General features: G+C 39.1%; 1 protein-coding gene across 1 annotated transcript in view; it reads left to right on the top strand.

Moving 5' to 3' along the window:
* Window positions 1-530: 530 nt before the first annotated feature.
* spire2 (spire-type actin nucleation factor 2) overlaps window positions 531-15,044 on the top strand; it is a 53,342-nt gene continuing 38,828 nt past the window's right edge. Inside the window, exons 1-3 of the mRNA XM_084396354.1 lie at window positions 531-1,125; window positions 12,434-12,474; window positions 12,566-12,943. Coding sequence (XP_084252480.1) covers window positions 846-1,125; window positions 12,434-12,474; window positions 12,566-12,943 — 699 coding nt within the window. The 5' untranslated portion in view covers window positions 531-845. The remainder of the gene's footprint in view (window positions 1,126-12,433; window positions 12,475-12,565; window positions 12,944-15,044) is intronic.

Consider the following 15,044-nt stretch of genomic DNA (forward strand, 5'->3'; position numbering starts at 1 on the left):
TTGGATGGATGGGTGCGGTGAAGGGGAATTACATGAGAAACAAATTAATTTAAATAACCACAATAAATGCATGTATTTAAACCATCCATGTTTTCTATTGGTGGACGTGATTTCACCAAGTACAACATGTTCCTATCAACCAATCAGATTTGAGGTCAAGTTTACAGTTCTGTCAAGTTTACCCTTTAATAAATTCCCTCTTATTTTAGGGAGAAGTTATAGGCAGGGCTAGGAGGATTGTGTTTTCTGAGAGGAATGTTGATCCAGGAACATATCATGAGTTACAAACCAACCTTTTAGTTGTCACAACAGCACACTTTGTTTTTTGTTTTGTTTTGACTTTAATTTTTAGATTCTTATTAAACTTAATAACCGTTATTTTTTTCCCATTTAAAAACAAAAACCGACATAGCCTAATAAACGATATTCAAGATTCGAGATCACCTTCGGTTATTTATCTATCCTAACTAGTTCCTCTGCAAGTTGAGCTGATCTGCTTCATTGGTCCAGTATGTGGGTGGAGCTCAGATACACTTTGCAGAGGATGCAGAGAACGACACCCATCCAGACATGATGCAGGAAACTTGACCGATGCGAAAGATGCATCACACAACAACACACATGAAGGCAGTATACTGTTAAGAAGTTGTTTTTTTCTCTTTTTTTTTTCACGCTTATGTTCTATGTTTTGCTGCAATTGCGCATTCCGAGAGATGTCCTTCCGCCTCCGCTCGTCTCCTCATCACTGACTGACGCTTCACCAATGAACCGCAGAATCATCATTCTGTTCTCACACAGATTCAAGAGGATCCCGAGGAAACTGTAGGCTAAAAAGCGTCCTCGTCATGGCCAGATCAGCGAACAGAAGCGGGAAGGACGGAGACTCAAGGGTATGTGCTCCCGCGGAGAGAGGAGAGATCAGGGAACTGTCTCTGGAGGAGGTGTTGAAGTCTTACGAGCAGCCCATCAATGAGGAGCAGGCTTGGGCAGTGTGTTTCCAGTGCTGCAGAGAGCTGGGAAAGCTGGGAGAGCCGAGAGCGCCTGCGCGACGCGTCCTCATCCGAGATCCGGCTTCCATCATCCTGCACGGGGACGGGACCGTCACGGTACTCCTGGAGAGCAGCGGTGAGCTCTTGACGTTAATAATAACAAATACATTTATATAGCGCTTTTCTCGGTACTCAAAGCGCTTTACATATGGAAGGGGGAATCTCCACAATATCTCTCTTCAAAGTTTGAACATTCATTTATTCAAACTTTCGGTAACACTTGATTATAAGGTTCATTAGTTAACCTAGTTAACATGAACTAAGAATTAACAATACTTCTTCAGCATTTATTAATCTTAGTTAATATTAATTTCAACATTTACTAATACGTTATTAAAATCAAAGGCTGTGTTTGTTAACATTAGTAATGCACTGTGAACTAACATGAACAAACAATGAATGAACAGCTGTATTTTTATGTACTAACATTAACAAAGATTAGGCCTAATAAATAGTAGCCTACTAACAACTGTATTACTCATTTTTAGTTCATGCTCGTTAATATCCTACTTAACTAATGTTAACTAATGAACCTTATCAGGGCCATAGCTAGAGGATTCGGGGCCCCCTGAAAAAATATTGATGTGGGCCCCCAACACCCTCCACCCTCCACCAATATCATATACTGTACAATTATAGATGAGCATGGAGGCCCACATTTAACAGAAGATGCTGAAAAAAAAATCTTTATTTTAAAATATTACATTTAAAAGTTAAATTTATTTGAAAAGTTAAATGTTTATCTAAAAATTACAACTAATAAAAACAAAAAAAAGCAAGAAATTGTTAAATAATAATAAAACCAATTTTAAAAAAGTAACAGCAAAATAATGTTTTTCCCCCCATCAGTCTGTTATAATTCATAAATCAAAAAGTTAACATTTACAAATTGACAAGAATGCTGTCAAAAAAAAAAAATCATTTATTGTATTATTTTTTAATAAAGATAATATGGAACTGGTAATATTATTAAATAAAGCATGTACATTTTTTAACTCTATTTACAATAGTGTAGTGCGCAGCGATAATGAAGCGTGACAGTCCCGGCAGGCTGTAGACGGTGGTTTTCTTATTCCCAGTGAAATAACAATACAACCTGTCTTAAAGAACGTCTTGATCGACTGGGATACAACAACTCTCCTGGCCTCCCTCTCCTTCTTTTCATGGCGTTTCTGGTACCCTGATTTATGTTTTCTTTTCCCCGACATTTTTCAGTCAGTTAGTCTCCTGCTCTTCCACCAAGTTCATCGTTAAAGCTGCAGTCCTTAACTTTCTTGGGTTTAAAATTATCTATAATAATTTTTTTAAAGGTACATAACCAGCCAGTGTTCAACACTATCTGCATGCCTTAGCTCGATTCAAACCGTTAAGCTTGTAATAATGTTTTTAATTCCTGTAGTACTGGTGGATTTCCGCAGGAAATTCGAGCATGTCTTTGTGTCATTACGTCACATCTGTCCACATAAAGAAGAGTCTCGGCTAGTAGGCTATATTGCGTGTGAGGATGTTGGAGGTGGAGAATTATAGCCTTTTCTCTCCAGAAAGGTTCAAACGACAATCACCAGTGACAACTGGAGATTCACCCGTTGTAAAATGCGAAAGACTTTGGAGTAGCTACAGAAAAAAAAGAGACTGCAACCGGGTCCATGCGGATACATGGATAAATATCGGGTCATTAAATGTAGTCACGCAATGCTGACGTTGTTAACATGAACAATTTAAGAACAAAGTATAATTTGCACGGTTTGAGGTGATATGATAAGCAATCGTTAGATTTAATCGGCGCGATTTACTGCAATGCTTTTTTCCCCTTAGTTGGTCAGAACAAAAGTGGATGTTACTTGTTCATACGACATTTTCCGCTGAAAATTCTTATGTTGGTCATACTTCCAAAAAGTAGAATCTGTGATTGCGAATGCCAGTATCCACACCGGCGCGTGATTGACAGCCGCACATTCTCCTCAAAACATTGGATTCATCCGCGCTGTGCCGTGTCGAGGCACGTAAAGTTGATAATTCCGCGAATAACTGCAATTGCAGATTTCGAACAGAGATGGCGACAAAGAGGAAAAACTACGGACTGCAGCTTTAACTTCAGGCAGCTGCCACCTCAACTCTGATTGCTTCTGTTCACGAGCTGGGGTGGGACTTACAATTTGATTGGGTCCATCTGATGTCTGTCACTGACTGAATAATTAATAAATACTTTAGATCAAACTAAACCATTTTTAGGGAGGTAAGAGAAGCAGATATTTGGAAAAAAATATTTAACCAAATTGCATGTTTTTGTGGTTTTCATTTAAATCTTAGGCATTCAACTAATATATTAGAATTATTCATACAACAGGGGTCTATATAGTATAACTGCTGGATTTTGTGGGGCCCCGCTGCCCAGGCCTGTAATTGTCACCACCTTTCAAACCCTGAACCTCATTGTAAAGTGTTTCCAAACTTTCCAAGAACTCAACGGTGTCCTTCAACAGGCTCAAGAATAATGCAGGTTGAAGAGTTTCTTTTTCACCCCTGAATATTTATATTATTCTATTTTACATGTATATTCCAAATGTATTGCATCAGCAATTAGGCTACTAAAACTGCATTTAAAACGTTTATTTTTTCACATCAAAATAATATTATAAAGTTATGGATTTGATATGAATACAACACTAAGACAGCACTTAAATGCATCCGTATTTGGTTATTTTAATCCCCATCCAGTAAATTTTTTGTTTATCTTATTGATTCCTGAAGCATTCACTCAAAAATAGGAACTTAATTAAATTAAGGAAAACTTTTCCACGAAAATGAATTACATTTTTCCAACAAAATCTGATTTGTTTGAAATGATTTGTTGTAATCTTGTTGTATGAACTTAATTTCATTTAGTCATTCCTGCTAGAAAAAGTTTTGTCAGGTTGACTACATTTAATTTTTGCCCTGCCTAAAATCGGCAACATTATAATTTTATTTAATTTGACTCTACAGTTATTTCCAATGATAGGAGCTACTAGTGTTCAGTTTAATTAAAACCACTTTTTACAGAGTAATATTGAAAATTACTTATGCAGATTTGCAAAAGAGGTTTAATGCATGTATAGAGTATACTGAGGCCCACAGCCCTAAACTAAACACACTTCTGCATAATGGTAACCACAAAATTCAAAAACATTACAGAAAGTCCTCCAAATTTCTAACATAACTGAAAAATAAACACTAACATTAACTAACAACATCTTTCCATTTAAAATAACACTTTAATCCCTAAATTTACCCTCCTAATGCAGTCCCTTGCAAAGCATGCTGGGAACTACAGATCCACTGCCCAGTTAGTTGTCAACAAAAATGATTCATGTAGTTTTCACACAAATTAATTAAGTAAACTTCAATTTTAAATATATTAGGTTGATTGAACACAATTAAATTAAGTTGTGACAAAATATTAAACAATTGTGTTACTTTTGCTTATTTTAATTAATTAAATTTAACAAGAGGCAAAAATAAAATTTTTGAGTGTTCTTCTGCATTATGAATTCCTCTGTGTTTATTAATTATGAAGTGGGTGTCTCGTGTTGTTTTGCTGAAGGCTTTGTCTTTTAAACATAGTTTTTCTTTTTTTGATTTGCAATACAGCATGTTGTAAACAGCGTTAAAACTTAGCTAATGTTTTACTCTAAAATACTTCTGCATCAGGAGTGTTGTTGGACTGACAAAATCTAGCACCAGGGGACGCTGCTGTGTTTGTTTGTAGGGTTGACTCTCACCCCACACTTGTTATGGGTTCATGGATTCACAGCCACAGCTTGACTGATAAAGCATGCGCTAACATTTGTCTTTTACACTATATTTTAGTAGTATTTAGCATGGATTGTTTAAGGTAAATGACATAGATATAAGAAATAATACCACACACACACAAAAAAAATGTCTCAATCGCTCAGAATGTGAATGAGAAACCTGGGTTGAGGGCCCAGTTGTTCAAAAAGTTTTATCTGGATCAGAATTATCTTGATTTGGAAATCCCATGGTTCCCAGGATCAGGTAATCCATAACTGTTTTCCCCCCAAAGCAAAATAGGATAAGATTAGATCCACATTACCACTTTTTCAGATTTCCAGTGCTCCAAATGGGTTTACATTTCACAATTGTAGGCCACTAACTATGAAAAGAACAACAGGTAGATTAGTGTGGGGTCAGTTTAGTGTTTTATTTGAAGAGAAAGAAAACATCCATTTTCAATTTCCTTTAAACATCAGACCCATATAGAGGCACTAAACATGGTGATGGAAAATTATGAGATGGGAGAAAAATTTCATTGCTTTTGAGCTCTCTTGCAAAAGTTTTGCAATCTGCAAAAAAATCACTTGTTAAGAAGTCAAAAGTTTTGAACTGAATTAAAAAAAACCTTTAAATTAAATGTATTATTTTTGTTTGATATTGTCAGCTGTTTGGGGGATTATTTCATGGCACCAGAAAATATTTATTTACTCCACTGAAAGGCTTAATATACAGCCTAATGCATACCTCTACTTTATTACTTTAACGGTTAAACTAATAAAGTCAAAATAAAAAATATAAATGTGTATATATATTACATGATACAAATTTTATTACATTTTTGTTCTTTAAATCCACCCTTCTGCTGAGATCAGAATAATCCTGTTTTTTGGATCGAAGGGATCCCAATCTTACTAAAACTTTTTGAACAACACATAATGATCGTTTTATGATCTAATCTGATTTCAGAATCTTTTATTTTTCAACAACCCATGAATCCAACCCATTTTTTTCTTGAACAACCCATTTTCAAGATCTGATCCAATCCAATAGCTGAAATCTGATCAGATCACTTTTGAACAACTGGGCCCAGATCTCTCTGCAAAAGTAAAATTTTCTACAATTTGCACAATAACTAAATGAACATGGCTTGCGTCGCGATAGAGCCGGTCCCTCCAGCCGATATGAGATCAGGGTACTACAGTCCCTACTTCATTGTACCCAAGAAAAGCGACGCGTCACGACGGATCTTGGACCTGCGAGTTTTGAATCGGGGTCTCCACAAGCTACCGTTCAAAATGCTCACGCAGAAACACATTTTCAAATGCATTTGTGATCGAACACTACAAACCGATTGAACACCCGAGAGTTTTTATTATTAGATTATGCACATTGTTTGTATTTAGTAGTTTATTACTTTGAGCAAAATATAAAAATGGTCCATACTTTTCTTAGAGATAAACCTCCAGTCCCAAGGCCTTCTATGTGCCATACACGTAGGTGTCTAAATGTAAAATAATAATAATAGCCTGTTAAAACATATGATGTAACCTTTTTATGTTCATATCAATTTGGGAGAAATATTTCTGGATTCTCATTTTTGATGACTATTTTGAGTGTTTAGGATTTTTTCTTTTACAAAGTACTACGGCTGCCTCGATGGAAATGTATATCTGTTCCAAAAAAAGTATTATCCAGACCTCTGCTGGGAAGGAAATAGAGACTGGACCTCTTGGAACTTTAATTGAATACCCCTGCCCTATTGGTTGTGAAATCTGGTCGTAGATAAAAAAAAAATTCAGCACTGTGCAAAATATCTTTTTATGTGTGAATGTGCTATAGAAAGAAGATTAATGCCAACTTTAATGAGCTCCCCTGTGTCCTCCCTGTGTTTGTCCTACATTGTTCGATGTAACAGATTTTGCGGAGTTCTCCTGTTAATTATTTTTTTTAAATGTATCTTTTGTCTTGCATGTTTTTGGAATCTTGTTTGGGGTTCTTTATCTCTGTAGTTGAGTCACATTTGCTAAGGGGAGGAGATCGCAGACAGAAGAGAGCATCCATCCGTTATGCCTATACCCAACAACACTGGATTGCTGAGTCTGAATGGGAGAAAATGCTGATTCACAGACAGATGAGAACACAAGTACTGACTCACAGGTTGCCTCATCATCAATTAAAAATCTTCCCCACACAAAGTTATGCTGGGTACACACCAAAAGACCAGAAAACCAGAATCTCGACTGTGAACACAGGAAATCTCGCACAATCTCGCGAGACTTCAGAATAAGCATGGCGGATGATATGCAGGAAGAAATTGTGATGATAGTGTTTGGAATGATTTTCACAGAAAATTCACATGAAAAAAACCCCCATTGTACCCACCATTATATACTGTATAACCTTTACAGAAATATATTCATTCTTTATTGTCTTTATTTATTCTTTATTGGATTTATTGTCTCTTTAGAAAAAGTTATTTAACCCCTCTATAGAACCTCACTGAACCCTTAACACTCAGCTTCCTGCAAGTGTGTGTGTGTGTGTGTGTGTGTGTGTGTGTGTGTGTGTGTGTGTGTGTGTGAGAATGGCCGTGTCTTCCATCATCTCGCTTTTTGATTGGATATTGTTTTGTTTCACGTGATAATCTCCAAAACGTGCGCGCGTTTGTCCTCGTAGTTCCCCCCACACATCAGGATTTTTGATCGTAAATATTAAACATGTTGAATATTTACGATTCGCGATCGGGGCGGCTCCGACGTTCTTCCGAGCAGGTTCGGACACTCTTAACACACCTCACACCAAGGGAAAATCTGATAAGATAATCTGTTGAACCATCAAGATAATCGGGACATTGCTAGGATTGTCGGAAGGGGGGAAATTGGCCCAAAATCAGCCCGATTATCTTTTGGTGTGTACCCAGCATAAGGGAGTTCAGTAGAAGCACTTGGATCAAATATCCACTGGTAAAGCTCATCCAATAGTCATCTCCTTCAGTGGGTGGACAGAAGTTAAATTACCAGGCCCATCCAGCGTAACCAGTTCTGCTTCTGCCAGTCCTAGCAGCTAGTGAATTTAGGGATTGTAGAGATGCAGATTAAAACGAGAATAAGAACATACAGTTGCAAAAGTAAAAACATCATCCTTCTCTGTTATAATGCTGCCTTCATATGCTATTGGAATTATTGTAAATATGCGTTTCCTAGTCAGAAATTGGACATTTGACCTATTGTTGATTTGATTTTGTAAGTCACTTTGGATAAAAGTGTCTGCTAAATAATTAAATGTGAATGTAATGTAAATGCAACACTGGCCCAAAAGGTCATGTGATGGTTCTGTCAAGTGGCCTACAACTTTCTCAAACTGTCCCAAGTCAGCAGGCCATCCTCATTGTTGAGCCCTGATTCAGTAACAGCTGTGTAATACCCTTATGGGAAAAAAAAGTATATTTCAAGTTAATTTTATTAAATATATTTTTAAGTATATTTTATGTAGTAAGTACACTAATATCTGTCACAGTTTGGGGTTGAGGAGATGAGGCGAGGACTCAAACGCAAAAGAAAAAGGTTTTTATTAACCAAAAAATAAAACAAAACAAACTCCAAGGGGGAGGGGGAGGGGGAGGGGGAGGGTTAGGACTAGGACTAGGACTAGGACTAGGACTAGGACTAGGGTAACCATACCACGTACAAATGACAACAAACCAGCACAGGAGAATAAATAGTGAGCAAACAAGGCAGGTAACGAGGGAGGACAGGTGGGGCAAATGAACCAATAATCAGGTAACAAGGTTGGCGGGGTTAGACAATCGGCAGAAGAGCACATGGCACAAGGAAACACATGATAAGCCATGTGCTCACACCAAACATGACAAAACACAATCACATGGCTAGCAAAAAATTTACACAGCACAAGACAGATCATGACATGAAAGCACTTGGCCGATGTAAACACAAACTGCGTGCTACACAGGACACAACAACACACGCAGATGGAAGAGCGTACAGCCCGAGCGAACGCGAAAGCTCATCCTGTGCGCTCACAACAGAAAACAAACACGCGGTGCATGGATGTCTGAATCTCGACACAGAACCGAAACCAAACTAGACTGACGTGCCGGGATCCAAACACCATGCCCCGCAAATGTAACAAGGCACGTAGACAAGTGAGTGCACGGCTTGAGCACGCTCGTAACCGCGCACTCAGACACCAGGAGTGTCGGAGCTCTGTCACAAAACCAAGAATTGAACTAGACAGAAGTGACAGAACCCTGACAATATCAATGTACTAGAAGTATACTTGTAAGTGTACTGTTTCAATACCATTTGGGACTAAATTGGCCCACTTTTTAGTGTATAAAAGTATACTTTTAAGTATACTTTAAGAGGAACAGTAGTAAACTTTGAGTACACAACTAGTTTACAACTAAGTTTTGCGTTTGAACTGCAACTATACTTTAAGTGAACTTATAGGTACACTGATAGTTTTACTAGTCAAAATACTTTTTCAGTTTAAGTACACAAACTATAATGTTAGTATACTTTTTACAGAAAAAAATTGTCATAATTTAGAAATAAAAGGCATTTTTCCTAGCCTGATTTTAGCCTCTGATTTGAACGCCCTGTTTGAAGGCGTTGCTGGCAGATCCATATCGTAAGAGTCTGTTTGCAAAGCCTGCGTTGAAATTCACATTGTTGAAAATTTGAATTCTCAGTTCATGACCCCTTTAAAGTAGCAGTCCGTAACTTTTTTGTTTTCAGAATTTACTAAATTTATATAATAAGTACATAATGAATCCATTTTCCAAAGCATGTTTTTTGTCTTATCCTCAATCACTAAGGTACACGTATAAAAAGTGTTTATATTCAGACTATTTTAGAATGGTTCGGGTCGCCACCACTGCTGACTTGCCAGTACCTGCGTGACTCGTCATAGACATAAACCGAGAGAAGTAGCTCAGGCTATAATGTTCTTCCGCAAGACGCATGCAGTTCTGTTTATTAACCGCTAAAGCACCTAAAGTTACAGACTGCAGCTTTAAGTAAGGGGTGCGTTGGGGTCTTGCATCAGCCTGAAGGGGTTTATTCTGAGATAACAACAGACTGGATCACATTATCCCGCTTATTACACGGCTACTTGCCATATAAGTAAATAATTAGACATGAAATATTGATCTAACTTTTCAAATTTTGCTAAAACTTGCCAAATAAATTAAAAAAATAGCTACATTTGTAGCTAGGTGCTTTTTGAAAAAAAAAAAGTTGCTAGGCTAGTCTGAAAAGTTGCTAAATCTAGCAACAAAATTGCCAAGTTGGCAACACTGTTAGTTAGTTTTTAGTTGTTGTTATTGGGGAATAACATACCACCGTATGGCGCGAATTGACCAATCAGAATCAAGTATTCCACAGAGCCCTGTAGTTTACTATTTATATATCTAAAGATTAAACACAACTACAAGCCAAGTATACTTAGAATACTTAATTATACTTTTAAGTATCTTGATCGAAAGATTGTGTAGGTATATGTAGACATGTAGGTATAGGCCAAATATACTTTTTTGTCAGTAAGTCAAGTATTCTTAAGTGCAATTTTAAGTACATCTCTGAGAAGTACATCCAAAGTAGACTGAACAGGTCTGGCAGGACTGTCTGGCCAGGTCTGTCTGGCCTGGTCAAATCATTGTCTTGTCTTTCACTCTCAATGCCCTGTCAGACATTCGTTACTTTAGTAATTCGTAAAGAAATACTAAACACAATTAGTAAATGATGCTATAAAGAACTACCCTCACGCCTCCACTCGGTGGTTGAGCAGAGAGAGGTGTTGGATAATGGCTCTGGTCAAGAAACACCTGATTGGGTACCAGCAGAGACTCTGTGATTGGCCAGTGCAGTTAGGCTTAGGGTGACCAAGTGACTAGGTGACCAAGTCTTGGTCTTAGTACTCAGTGTGGCCTGTAAATTCCTGTCCTCCCGTACACCACTGTTTGCGAGTTGGACCCATAAATTATAGGTTGCGCCAGCCTGGGAGACGAAGCTGAATCCGCAGCTCAATCCACACCAACACAAAGAACTGGAAGCCCTGGTCCAAAGCTTCCGTGATGTGTTTTCCAACTGTCTGGGATGCACCTCCGTCCTGTCACATGACATCCAGACCCCCCATGGTGTCACAGTTCGGCAGCGGCCCTATCGAATTCCAGAATCTCGTCACCAAGCCATTGAAGAGGAAGTAGAAAAAAATGCTCCAGGTAGGAGTCATCGAACCTTCCTTTAGCCCATGGCCCAGCCCGATTGGGCTTGTCCCTAAGCCTGATGGCACCTTCAGGTGGCGGTGTGGGGGGGGTTTAGTGGGATGTGACAAGATATTGCTTGGTCCCCCCTCGTCACCCCTGACAATGCTTTTCACGGGGAACACCTGCCTATCCTAGGTGATGACGATGAGGCAATCACCCAAAGGGAGATATAAGCTCCAGCAAGGAAGAAGAAGGGAGAGCAGTTTGGACTCTAACTGGGTGCATGACGAACCCCTGTGTCTCTTTTCTGTGCCTAGAGAGTGACTGACTTCCCCAAGTAAATGTGGATCACCCAGCTAGTTGGCTAAGCTCCCCTCTCTTCGCTGGGCAAGGAGGAACTACACTTCACACCACAGAACATTTCACCTGCACGAAACACAGAGACAGAGTTTGATTGCACCTAATTTTTCACGGCTTGGAAAAATAAAGATGCCCTCTGGGGTGACGCTTCACAGCATTTTGTGTCTGTTCTCCTCTTTTCCCATAGTGGAGCGCTATAATACCTAATATCTTCCACAGAAACCAACCCATCCATGTCTAGACCTGAGGAAGACCTTGGATGTGCTTGTGGGGACACTTCTGCCATACCATTATTTTCACCTCAGATGGCACTTGTTATATGATCTAGTCCTTTTGACATAAAAATAAAATAACATATCAGAGATTTACTAAAACTGGTGAGTATTGCAAATAAAATATGTGGACAAGATTTCAGCAACATTCAGAAAAAATGTCATATGTACACAGGTTTAAATTTTTGGAATGTCGACATGTTCTACTGCTAAACATGATTCGTAAAAAATATTTGTAAAAAAAAATATTTGTCGAAGTATTTATTGGAGTACGTTTTACAAGAAAATACTGTTTCAATCTTTCTAATCTTTAATTCAATGTTTTACTTGACAAATCTTCGTAATTATTTGTTGAAGGCAGAAAAAGGGCTGTGTGACCATTTTGTGTGACTTGGTATGTGGGAGATTCAAATTGAAAATAATTTCCTGCTTTGAGACATTTAAAATGTAGTTATATATTTAACCCAAATTTAGTAAAAGTGTATTAAGTTATATAAGTTTTGGTACAGTTTGCTAATCTGAAAGGTAAGCAAAGAGAGAAGACAAGTTTATATGCTTAGCTTGCACAAATCTTTAGCTTACATAGGCATAGCAATCATAAACCTTTAAAATGTTTAGCATTTCTTGTATTTTTATTCATTTATAATGGTTCTGACACTAGTACAGTGTTAGTAGATCAGTCGAGTTACAAAAACATCTAGAAATGCAATTGGCAGTTTTCTTCCTCTAATCTTTTTTTTCTTTTCTAGATGACAGTAATGCTAACTGTGCTTCTGCTGCTGATGGAAAGGTGAGACTATAATGGCACATTATATAATTATGTAATATTTGCGGTCTCCATCCCCTAACAAACCTCATTTCTTCACCCTACATGTGTGCAGCTGGTTCAGTCCATGGGTGCTGCAATCTACGGTGCTTTGGACTGGGGACTGGATGACAGTGAGGAACGGGAATTGAGCCCTCAGCTTGAACAGCTTATTGAGTTTATGGTCGGTGGTCAGGACTGCAGCGAATCTAAACATTGTGGCAGTAATGCAGCTAAAGACGAGGGCTACAGTGGTCAAGAGGAGGATGAAGAAGAGGAAGAAGAAGGCAAAGTGCATGGCATTCATACTGTTCATCAGGTGATGACACTTTGTTCCCGCCGACTGGCAAATCCAGCTTTGGCACCAGAGCACTACCAGGCCGTGTGTCGGGCGCTTTTCCTGGAGACCCTTGAGCTTCAGACCTTCCTCAGCAGGATAAGAGATGCCAAAGAGGTGAGAAGCCATACTGATGGAACCATGGTGCTCACATGGGTCTTGTCTGTGATCATATTTCTTGTTAAGAATATTTAATTTCATGCATATTTAATAAAATATGTAACATTGAAATAAAAGTAGAAATTGTAGGGGGAAAAACACTCAGCCTAGATCAGTGGTTCTGAACTGCTTGGTCGCAAACCAAAAATTGTTTACACATCATTCATTTCTGATATCGTACAGTAGAGAAAAACCTATAAAATAAAAGTTATAAAATGCAACTAAACATACAGTGGGGAGAACAAGTATTTGATAAACTGCCGATTTTGCAGGTTTTCCCACTTACAAAGCATGTAGAAGTCTGTAATTTTTATCATAGGTACTTTTCAACTGTGAGTGACAGAATCTAAAACAAAAATCCAGACAATCACATTGTATGATATTTAAGTAATTCATTTGCATTTTATTGCATGACATAAGTATTTGATACATCAGAAAAGCAGAACTTAATTTTTGGTACAGAAACCTTTGTTTGCAATTACAGAGATCGTACGTTTCCTGTAGTTCTTGACCAGGTTTGCACACACTGCAGCAGGGATTTTGGCCCACTCCTCCATACAGACTTTCTCCAGATCCTTCAGGTTTTGGGGCTGTCGCTGGGCAATACGGACTTTCAGCTCCCTCCAAAGATTTTCTATTGGGTTCAGGTCTGGAGACTGGCTAGGCCACTCCAGGACCTTGAGATGCTTCTTACGGAGCCACTCCACTCCTGTGTTTCGGGTCGTTGTCATGCTGGAAGACCCAGCCACGACCCATCAATGCTCTTACTGAGGGAAGGAGGTTGTTGGCCAAGATTTCGCGATACATGGCCCCATCCATCCTCCCCTCAATACGGTGCAGTCGTCCTGTCCCCTTTGCAAAAAAGCATCCCCAAAGAATGATGTTTCCTCCTCCATGCTTCACGGTTGGGATGGTGTTCTTGGGGTTGTACTCATCCTTCTTCTTCCTCCAAACACGGCGAGTGGAGTTTAGACCAAAAAGCTCTATTTTTGTCTCATCAGACCACATGACCTTCTCCCATTCCTCCTCTGGATCATTCAGATGGTCATTGGCAAACTTCAGACGGGCCTGGACATGCGCTGGCTTGAGCAGGGGGACCTTGCGTGCGCTGCAGGATTTTAATCCATGACGGCATAGTGTGTTACTAATGGTTTTCTTTGAGACTGTGGTCCCAGCTCTCTTCAGGTCATTGACCAGGTCCTGCCGTGTAGTTCTGGGCTGATCCCTCACCTTCCTCATGATCATTGATGCCCCACGAGGTGAGATCTTGCATGGTGCCCCAGACCGAGGGAGATTGACCGTCATCTTGAACTTCTTCCATTTTCTAATAATTGCACCAACAGTTGTTGCCTTCTCACCTTGCCTATTGTCCTGTAGCCCATCCCAGCCTTGTGCAGGTCTAAAATTTTATCCCTGATGTCCTTACACAGCTCTCTGGTCTTCGCCATTGTGGAGAGGTTGGAGTCTGTTTGATTGAGTGTGTGGACAGGTGTCTTTTATACAGGTAACGAGTTCAAACAGGTGCAGTTAATACAGGTAATGAGTGGAGCACAGGAGGGCTTCTTAAAGAACAACTAACAGGTCTGTGAGAGCTGGAATTCTTACTGGTTGGTAGGTGATCAAATACTTATGTCATGCAATAAAATGCAAATGAATTATTTAAAAATCATACAATGTGATTTTCTGGATTTTTGTTTTAGATTCCGTCTCTCACAGTTGAAGTATACCTATGATAAAAATTACAGACCTCTACATGCTTTGTAAGTAGGAAAACCTGCAAAATTGGCAGTGTATCAAATACTTGTTCTCTTACGAGAGGTTCTCTCGTATTGCGTAAGCTAGCTTACGCTGCGGGAAAGTCTCCTTTCTCGAGATACTGAAGCCAAAAATTATCCTTAATTTTTTAAATCTTGTCAACGCAGTGCGGCAGCCTGCAGACCTAGGGCAGGCGAATCGCGTGCCCATTGGCTGCTCTGCGGCAACTGCAGCAGCCTATGGCTGAGCCTTGCGCGTGACGTCACGTCCAATGAGCGCGCTTGGCGCGCTTAATGCGTCACAG

This window comes from Rutilus rutilus (genome assembly GCF_951802725.1).
Source record: "Rutilus rutilus genome assembly, chromosome: 23".
Taxonomy (NCBI): domain Eukaryota; kingdom Metazoa; phylum Chordata; class Actinopteri; order Cypriniformes; family Leuciscidae; genus Rutilus; species Rutilus rutilus.